Below are 9,466 nucleotides of genomic sequence, written 5' to 3' on the forward strand. Positions count from 1 at the left end.
GATGTAATTAACTATAGGGGCTTGCCTCTATAGGGAACTTGGAACCCAGGTAAAATAAACCCTATTTAATCTTTGTATTAAATAGGGGAACTTGTCGGTCATATATAAAAGGTTCGCAGACTAAACGGATGTCACAAATCTTTTAGTTTGCAGGATTGGGTCTATCGCCGAGGTCTACACTTATCTCTCGAGAAGGTGTAGTATTCGCGGTATCAGGCACGATTATGCAAACTATCAGACTAATGAGATCCATTTGGTCTCATTTTTCAAAAATTAAAACATACTACTTTTAAAACTCAAACTATATATCTTTTATACTTAAATTAAATCTCAAAAATTATTTTCATATACCATATTTTCATAATTAATCAATCGAAAAAAAAGTTGACCGACAATTACTTCTCAAACAATAAGCTCGATTGAAACCCTTATATCGCACACAAGAACTAAGATTTGTTGATTACTACTTCATAGAATACATCAATGTAAAGTGGCCATGTTAATTTCATGTTTCATTCATATTCCTAATTGCACTTCTCAGATTGATGCTCCGCCCACAATCTATAATTACCAACCACTCAAGATATCAATATAATTGTATCAAGATTCTGAAAGTGGCAGAAATAAAGAACTAGCATACAAAAGATATACAAGCCAAAATTTTGATGCGTCTCTTATTTGATAAAACTTGATTCAAGCCATTAAGAACCAAACTAATATGCTAGTGAAATTTCTTATTATACTCAAAAGGCAGTTAAATAAAGATGTATTACGTGGATTTTGTAGTGAATGCAATATAAATAAAGCCCATAAAGAATTAAACAAAAGAAATAAATTCAATCGCCAAAACATAGAGAAGAAAGCTCATAGAACCATGCAACGCAAACAGTCACAGGTAAGAGTTTCTGCTCCCCAACAGACATGAATTCAAAAAACACAAATAAATATTTACTGAGAGATTACTTGCTCGGATGTAGCCATTGACCCATGACAAGTGAGGACCAAAACCCTATTTGGATCACCTAACAAAGGATGAGCCTTCAGTTGGTCCCTCAAGCAACTAATATCATCCCAGCCAGTCATGAAAACTAAAACAGCACCAGGTCGCTCCTTTCGACAAATATGACACAACACAGCTTCAATGAGATTAAACCCGATGCAATCAGGAGTCCAATTGGCCAAGGAATCACGTGCCCTGGCACTATAAGTTTCATAGTTTGAGTTCTTTTGAACATCCTGTGCAAAAAATAGCATGCAAACCTCGTAAATTTAAACTTCAAAAAGATGAAATAAGTTAGCATTAAACATTTATATGAAAGAAATTATACCTCAACTAGCGTGGTGATCTGAGTCTTTCTCTTCCTAGGAAGCAGCTGCCTTTGTGTTTTCCATAACTTATCTTGTCCAAAGTCATCGACTTGATTAAATGAAGTTAACTTATATCCAGTATTTTCCAAAATATCCTCAAGAAAGTGCGCACTAACTGGATATGTAAAGCCCTGCAGTAAACAACCAAAAAAAAAGTATGTGGCTTAATATCACATCAACCAATTGTGGCCATTGATTAAGCAGCATAGGAAATAATACTTATTTTAAGCATTATATTATTCTTATAAACTTTACTCCCATGACGAGTAAAATGAATGCAATAACCAATGTTAATGTCCAAGTCTATCAAAGCATCATTATAAAACCACAACTTCAATCACTACTCATGACGAACAATAACTGCAGTCGATCTATTGGAGGACCTTGATGTATGTGCATGTGATTGATGTCTTTTTTTTCAAGTCTGAAATGATAAGTTTCTCCAATTTTAGTGTCTAACATAAATACATCCAAAAGTTGTAAGAACCCTACCAAATACAATATTTTCAGCTCTATCATTTGTCAACTTCCTATATCGCCCCTTTCTTTTATTCCATGGCCATTTTAAATTTTTAAAACTATGTGAGTGTCTTTATGAATGCTCTGAAATCTAAAACCATGTTGAAATTCATGCTCTTAGGTATTAATATTTATTTTGATTTATAGATAAGGATGATTTTATGGAATATTGGTAGTTGGAAAATTACAATCTAATTTCTCCCAATTTCATGATTGTTCATTGTGATGAATGCTAAATTTTATGTTTTCTAATAAGTAGTTTAGTTTATAAATGCGGTTGGTTTTATAAAATATTACTTATTGGAATCAAGTCATAGCTCAATTTCTTCTGATTCCATGATCGTTCTTTGTGATAAATGTTAAATTTTATTTTTCTAACCTGCAGAACAATTTACAGTGTATGCTAATCACCTTCTAAGGCAAGATAAGACCAAGCCTTAACCTAAACATTTTCTTATCCATACTATAGTGTCCAAGTTCATTCAAGTATGTTTATATCATTCCAGCCTCTAAAAACTGCAAGCATGCACCAACATCAAAGTTTATTTATGTCTCTTATTCATTCCATTAGACCATCCAACATCAAAATGGCATCAGAGCCAAGTTGTAGACCTAAGTAACTAGCATTGTATTATGTATTGAAATAGAATGACCAAAAACCCAAAGGATAAACTCCTCCATACCTTGGTTAAGCATTTAGAGTTGATGTACCATGAGAATCAAGCACTTCATTAAAAGGGTAAACATTTTGAGAAGTGGGAAAGAAAACTAATGGGGTATCTAACATGGCTATTGTTATTGCGGATACTTTGGATCAAAATTCAAGTTAAATTACTTAATACATTGGTGATGGTGATCTCCTCCATGATGAACCAATACAAAAGTACATATTGATGATGATCCTATTATAGTTCCACCTTTCATTGATTCTAATGTCTTATCTCAAGTGATCCACGAATCAAGATTATTCCAATGGTTCACTGACTTTACAAAGCATTACTTTCAGCCTATAGGAGATTGGTATGCTAAGGACCACTATGATCATTGCCTTCACAAAGATTGTTAGTGTGAAGATAGACAATCCAGAACTCCTGACCCAAGACAATGGGGTCAAGAAGAGTCTCTATTGTACTCCTAAGAATCCTCATAGTGCATATGACCATCCTCAACTTCAAGAACATGACTTTTAAGGATGTCACTTAAAAAGTCAAAAATTTACGCACTTCTTACAATTGGAGGCTTGACCCAAAGTCCTTAATTGGTTTACTAACATGGAGTACTACTTCAACAAATATGATATATTCGATACAAGGTGGTTAAATTTGTCAATATAAAATTGTTGTGTAGAGCATAGATAATAATAACAGAGTTATGATTTAGACTCGACTTGGGAGAACATAAAAAATTATAAAAGAGAGGTCTCTCGCTATGCCATACTTGGATAAGCTAAAGAATGGGGATATTATTCTATACCGGGGGTTGATGCTGATGGCTAAGTATATGGTGTGCTTCAAGGAGATGATGAGTCAAAGAACATATACAAGAACCCCAAGGTTACCTTATCCTAGTTCTGAACTACTTGTGACTCGAGATTACAAAGTATATGTTGATTTGTCTAGACTACGCCATTGAGTTCAAACAAAATCTGAACAGAGCTATAATTAGACAGTTTGGCATGCAGGTTAGGGAGACCACTCCCAGAGGTCCATGACGTATCCAACCCAGCCCTTGTGTTCAATAAGTTCTTAGCTCTACTATTGCAATGAAAAAGGTTTAGTCACAACTTCATGATAGGGGCAAGATGGAAAAAAAAAATGTATACCACAAATGCAAGAAGCTCGATCATATTACTTTGAGTTGTCCAACATTGAATTGTGGAGCATTTATAATTGCATATGAAGCACAAAAAGAGAGTTAAGTATGATAAGGCATATGAGGAAATAGTTGAAGATAATGATCAACTATATAACCTAAGATTAAAAGCTAATGATGTTGAAGATGTGTTAGACAACCCTCCACTTCCAATAATAACATATGCCCTAGCTTCACCTAGGACTGCCACCAGCTAGCTTAGGCCTTCAAATTTCCACGCTTAACCTTAAGAGTGGGAATAAATTATACAAGCTCATAATTGATGGTAGAAGGTGCATAAATATAGCCTCAAAATCAACTTATGATAGGATGAGCTTGGTTTCTGAGAATTATACTTAGGCATATAAAGTTGCATGGGTAAACAATACTTTAATGTTGATCGCAAAGAAATGTTTGGCCCTCCTCATTTTTCTTCAAATTCAAATTATATCTAATGCGATGTATTGCTTATGGATGTGGCATGTGCCCTCTTAAGGAGCTTGGGCTATATGATCTTGACATGATTTTCTATGAAAGCGAGCAAAAGAAAATCTTAAATCTTTATCGGCCTTGTGAGCCATAGTCAAACCATCATGCCAAGAGGAATTTGAATTATCAGAAAACATTTTAAAGGCATCAATGCACAGTGTAGTTTGTAATCTTATAAGAATATGCATTCGTTCTCAAGCACCATCCCACTGTTAAAAATAAGACCATGACTGCACTGAGTTAAGTCATGGTCATACTTCTTACCATGCGTGTTGATGTGTAGATTCAAAAGGTATTCAAGATCATCCTTTGTGTCATTATGCTGGAAATATTTACACTGCCCTTTCAAGATATTCAACATGAACTAGAATGATTTTTTAGCAAAAAATGGCTCTCTTGAAATAATTCAAAACTTTGCATCTCCAATTCATCAATGCATAGTTTCCACATTTGGGAGTTGCATGTTAGAGTTTAGCTCCACATTTTGGAAGAGAGAGAATAAATACATTAATGGAGTACAGATTCTATTGATCAAGTCTTAAGCGAGATGGATGTGAATGCACCTTATAGGAATAGGCTGAAAAGAGGCAAGTACAATGTTTGGCTTTACACTCCTTAGCATATTTTGTGCATAACTTGGGAAGACCTAAACATGATTTTTTTTTGTTAGATCTTCGTCTTACATTCAAGAGACACAACACTGTCTTTGTTGTAGTAGACTGATAATCAAAAATGATGGTTCAACCCCTGCAGCAAGATGACACTTCACATATTGTCAAACTCTTCTTTAATGAAATATTCAGGATATCAAATTCAAGAATTAAATTTTGAAGACAAAAGAATTAAGAAGCTTCAATTGTCCACAATCGATTATCCTCAGACTAATGGTTAGACTGGGATTGTCAAATGGAGCTTAGAAAACTGATTGAAATGCTTTATGGAAGAGCACTCTTCAAGATGGGATCAATTCTTCTTATTGCGGAATTCACGATAATAGAAATGTAAATTGGTCAGTAGGCATCAGTAGTCTTGAAGTAGTCATGATTATCAACCAGACAACCTACAGATTTTGTCACCCTAATTTTCAAATAGGTCCAATAAGTTTTTTGTGTCATTTGCAAGAATATGCACGAATTACATCCAACCATTTGTCATAAATTGAATATTTTTCATAAGGTTTCTTAAGTTTCTATGGATTTAGGCATCACCAACAATTTTAAGAAGGAAGGTATGGTTTTGATTCGCCTTTAACCATCTTCACTTCTTTGGAATCTCTTAAAAAATAGGCTGCTCATAAGGTTAGGCATTATCAAGTTTTAAAAGGATTGAAAATAATGCATGTGAACATGAGACGTCAATGGACATAAGGATTAGCCATGTGTTGAATGCTTCTGATATGACTATTTATCATGACCCCATTCAGATTCCTTGGACTCAAGCTAGTTATAACCCCTCTTGTAATGACCCGGCATTTACCATCGTAATACTTTTGCCACTGCAATTCTCATTTCCACCATTATCATCACCACCTAGTCTTATATCATCTTCATAAGTACCAACTTCATTTGGCACCTCTTTTTAGCCTAAACTTAAGGAGACCATTGATGGTCAAATAGTTTCCATCGTTAATGGGGGACTTGACACCTCATCAAGTGAAGGGATTTCCACATTCCAATAGCTTTGAATCTTTTGAAGGCTTATAGCTTCACTCGATGAAATCAAGTTCTTCCACGCTAGGAAGAAATGATGTGAACATGCGAATATCCAGGGACTATAATCGATGTCATCGTCTAGCCATCAAGATCAATGGGCTTTATGAATAATATTTATCCTTGTGATTATCATCCAAATGTGATTTATTGTAAATGTGAACAATAACCATCAGTGCAGTCGCTGTTCATGGTGAATAACATCTTCAAGGATGAATCTATTTGGCATGTGCAGGTGGATGGTTTTTTCGGACAGAAATGTAAGTTTTCTCCATATTTGGTGCTAGTCATGAAGGTGTCCAAAAAGCACAAGAATTCTGTAAAATCTCAATCACATTTCATAGGTATATCAATTTTCTTTTACTCCTTCCCACTCTCTTATTATATTAATGTTTTTTGGCTTTAAAATTGTATGGATGTACGTATGAATATTCTTATATCCAAAAGCATGTCAGAATTTTTATTCTAAAGTGTTTATACTTATCATGGTTAAGTAGGTAGGTTGATTTTATAAAATAATGCCTATTAAAATCAAATTCTAATTTGGTTTTTCTTATTTACATGGTTGTTATTTGTGACTAAAGTTGAACTTTATGCTTTCTAACAAATAGTTTGATTTACTGTACATGTTAATCATTTTATAGCAGGGTAACACTTTATTAAAATTTTCAAAAAACTTTAATTAGGACCCCATATCTCCTTATCAATACTTGGATAGTCCAAGGTCGTTCAATTGCATTATATCATTATAGCATCTAAAGAAAGCAATCATACACTTGCATCCAAGATCACCTAGGTCACTTAGTTCTTCTGCCAGGTCATCCTGCATCATTTGCATAAGCCTTTGCTTATGTTTCAAATATTGCATAATTAAATCAACATGCAGCGAAAAATTCAACCCCAAACACCCATTCTCAAACTTCAATAGTCTTATCTTTCAAATAAACATTTTTAAAGGGTTCAAAATTATAAACAAAAATATAAATGTTAACACAAAAATATTGATTGAAACCACAATTTTAAAATAAGATTTTGTATGGAACAAAAACCAAAAAGCAACTAGCTCTACATTGAGAATCTTAAGCACTTGCAAGGTGTTCAACCTAATAAAGTTTACCACCGATTACTTCAATAAATAGTGCCTTGATTATTTACTAAAGAAATGACAGTTTGGCAATGCATCATAAAGAACTAACTGATTTGTAATTTTACCTATTTTTTTCCTCTTAAGGTGTTTAAGCATGAGAGGGTGTCGTAGAAACTTAAAAACAAATTTATCAATTCGCAAAAATTCATTGATAGCTAAGTAATTGTAGAAAATTTTAGAATATGAACATGTGTAGCAAAACCAGGAAGAATATATTAGGGAAAATTTTTATAAGAGAAAATAATGTAGTGAAAAATCGACTTGGGCCACCAACAACAAACGGTGGAAGTTGCACCAATACAATGGATGGAAAAATTTAAAGTGGAGAGATTAAAAAAAAATCAAAGAGAATATAAATAGAACCTTGTGCAAAAATATCAAATAGATTTAACACCTTCAAAGGTTTCAAAGGTTTGAGGTGAGGTGAACCTTTCTCTTTCTCTTTCTTCTTCATTTCACTATTATTGGGAATGTTCTTTATAGAATTCTCAGAGTTCCAGCCAATGATGGTTGGACAAAAAGCCACAAAAGTAGCAAAAGTAACACTGTTATTAACAGTAGTTAACTTGAATATGGTACCCTCTTATTGTGGTGCGGCCCACTCCCAGGTTTTGGCTCTCAAAAATATCATGCTCTCAATTTAAGAAGTTTATAGTCTCAAATTAACTTATTTAAAACTTCTTTGATAACCTTTGGTTGGCGTCAAGATAAAGATCTTGCTATTGCTAATGTTTTGGGACATGTTCTGAAAATACTTACTTTTAAAATATTTGCCACTTGGTTCTAAAGGTTTGCAAAAGGACCTTTTGGAGTCCTATTTTCAGTAAAATTCAGAGAAAGCCTGCATCCTAGAAAGGTAAATTTATATCTAAAAACTAGGCAGATGATTTTTTTACTAAATTCAGCTTTAACTTTTAACGTAAATTCTGCCTTATTTATTTTCATTTGCTGTGCCAAAATAGTTAATCAAATTGATGGGATCAAAAGAAGTTCATTATGGAAAGAAAATGCAGAACGTAAAGGTTTCTTCTTGTTTAACCAGAAAAACGTGTTAAGAAAAAAAAAAAAGTTGAAGGACTAGGTGTTAAAGATCTCCATACCTTGCATAATTCAACTCTCGACATGAATCTAGAAATTTACTCATGCGGACTCAAAATCCTTATCCAGTAAAATCATTAACAAGTTGTTACGTCGGCCTAGCTTAAGGGTAATTTCATCTTTTAATTAGCCTGAGGGCAATTTGATCTTTCATTATTATTAGGGTTTGATATAAATAGGCCCTAATAAGATTACGGTTGGACATACATGAGAATGAATCTCGTATCATAGATTTAGGGTTTGGGAAGGATTTTCAGCATCTTGAATTATAGGAATTAAGAGATGATGCCTGCCTCTCAAATTGTAGGTGCTTATCTTTTGTATTTAGGTGAGTTATTAGTGTTATATTGCTCTGATTTGGTGTTCGGGAAATAAAATTTTTGGTTGCCCTAATTTATGGGAAAAGCGTGTCGATTTTAACATCAGACCGTATTATATTTGTATCAAATCGTCGATCTAAAAATCTGAAAAGAAAAGAAGGTTATATGCTCACAAAAGAGGATCGTAGCTCTTGGAGAAAAGAAAAGAATCATGCAGAAGTTCACATACAATTGTGATCGGGGAGGACAAAAAGAGATAAAGTGTGATCGAGCTAGCAGAGAAGAGACTATGAGATCGCCTGGAAGCAACGACAGGGTCACGTCGGACAATACGGTTGCAATCAAGCTTGCAGAAAAGATAAAAACGAGCTTGCGGCTTACAGAAACCCAAAACTTTAATATTGCGGAGAAGGCAAATAACGGGATCGCTGATTACAAAGACCTGAAACTTTGTTCACCTCCTCTCCCTCTGTCCTCGTGAAGCAGTTGTGATTAGTGTGCGAGTAAGGCCTACAGGATGGTGGGGTACAAGGAAGGCAATCATGATTGGTGCTTACGAGGAAGACTAACAGGAACGTGGGTTAAAGGGAAGGCTGACGGGATCGCAGCACACAAGAAACGCCATCGTGACCTAATCTGATGATAGTACAGAAGGGTGATGACTACAATACAGCGCGATAGAGCTAGCTGTGAATCAATAAAGTCGTGACAAGAGCTTGTTGGGAAGGGGATGACGGATCTTTTGTATCCTGTGAAGACCGATGAGTTAAGCTTATTGGAAAGCCCTATATTCAAGCCAATTTTTACGATCCCGATTCAGACCAACAACAGGATCGCGGCATTAGGGTTGTCAATTTGGCTTGTTGTTCGTGAACAGCTCGTGTTCGGCTCGTTAAGCAGCTCGTGTTCGGCTCGTTCGTTAAGCCTAACGAGTCGAACACGAACAAATTTTTAAGCTCGAAATG

General features: G+C 34.7%; 1 protein-coding gene across 2 annotated transcripts in view; it reads right to left on the reverse strand.

Moving 5' to 3' along the window:
- The window catches only part of LOC110020943 (DExH-box ATP-dependent RNA helicase DExH3-like), a 35,202-nt gene that overhangs the window by 18,783 nt on the left and 6,953 nt on the right, over positions 1–9,466 (reverse strand). For both annotated transcript variants that reach the window (XM_020719250.1, XM_020719251.1), the window contains exons 9-10: positions 1,329–1,499; positions 964–1,236 (exon numbers count right to left, since the gene is read on the reverse strand). In XM_020719250.1, the coding sequence (XP_020574909.1) occupies positions 964–1,236; positions 1,329–1,499 (444 nt within the window). The remainder of the gene's footprint in view (positions 1–963; positions 1,237–1,328; positions 1,500–9,466) is intronic.

The sequence above is a fragment of the Phalaenopsis equestris genome, unplaced genomic scaffold (genome assembly GCF_001263595.1).
Source record: "Phalaenopsis equestris unplaced genomic scaffold, ASM126359v1 Scaffold000113, whole genome shotgun sequence".
Lineage (NCBI taxonomy): Eukaryota > Viridiplantae > Streptophyta > Magnoliopsida > Asparagales > Orchidaceae > Phalaenopsis > Phalaenopsis equestris.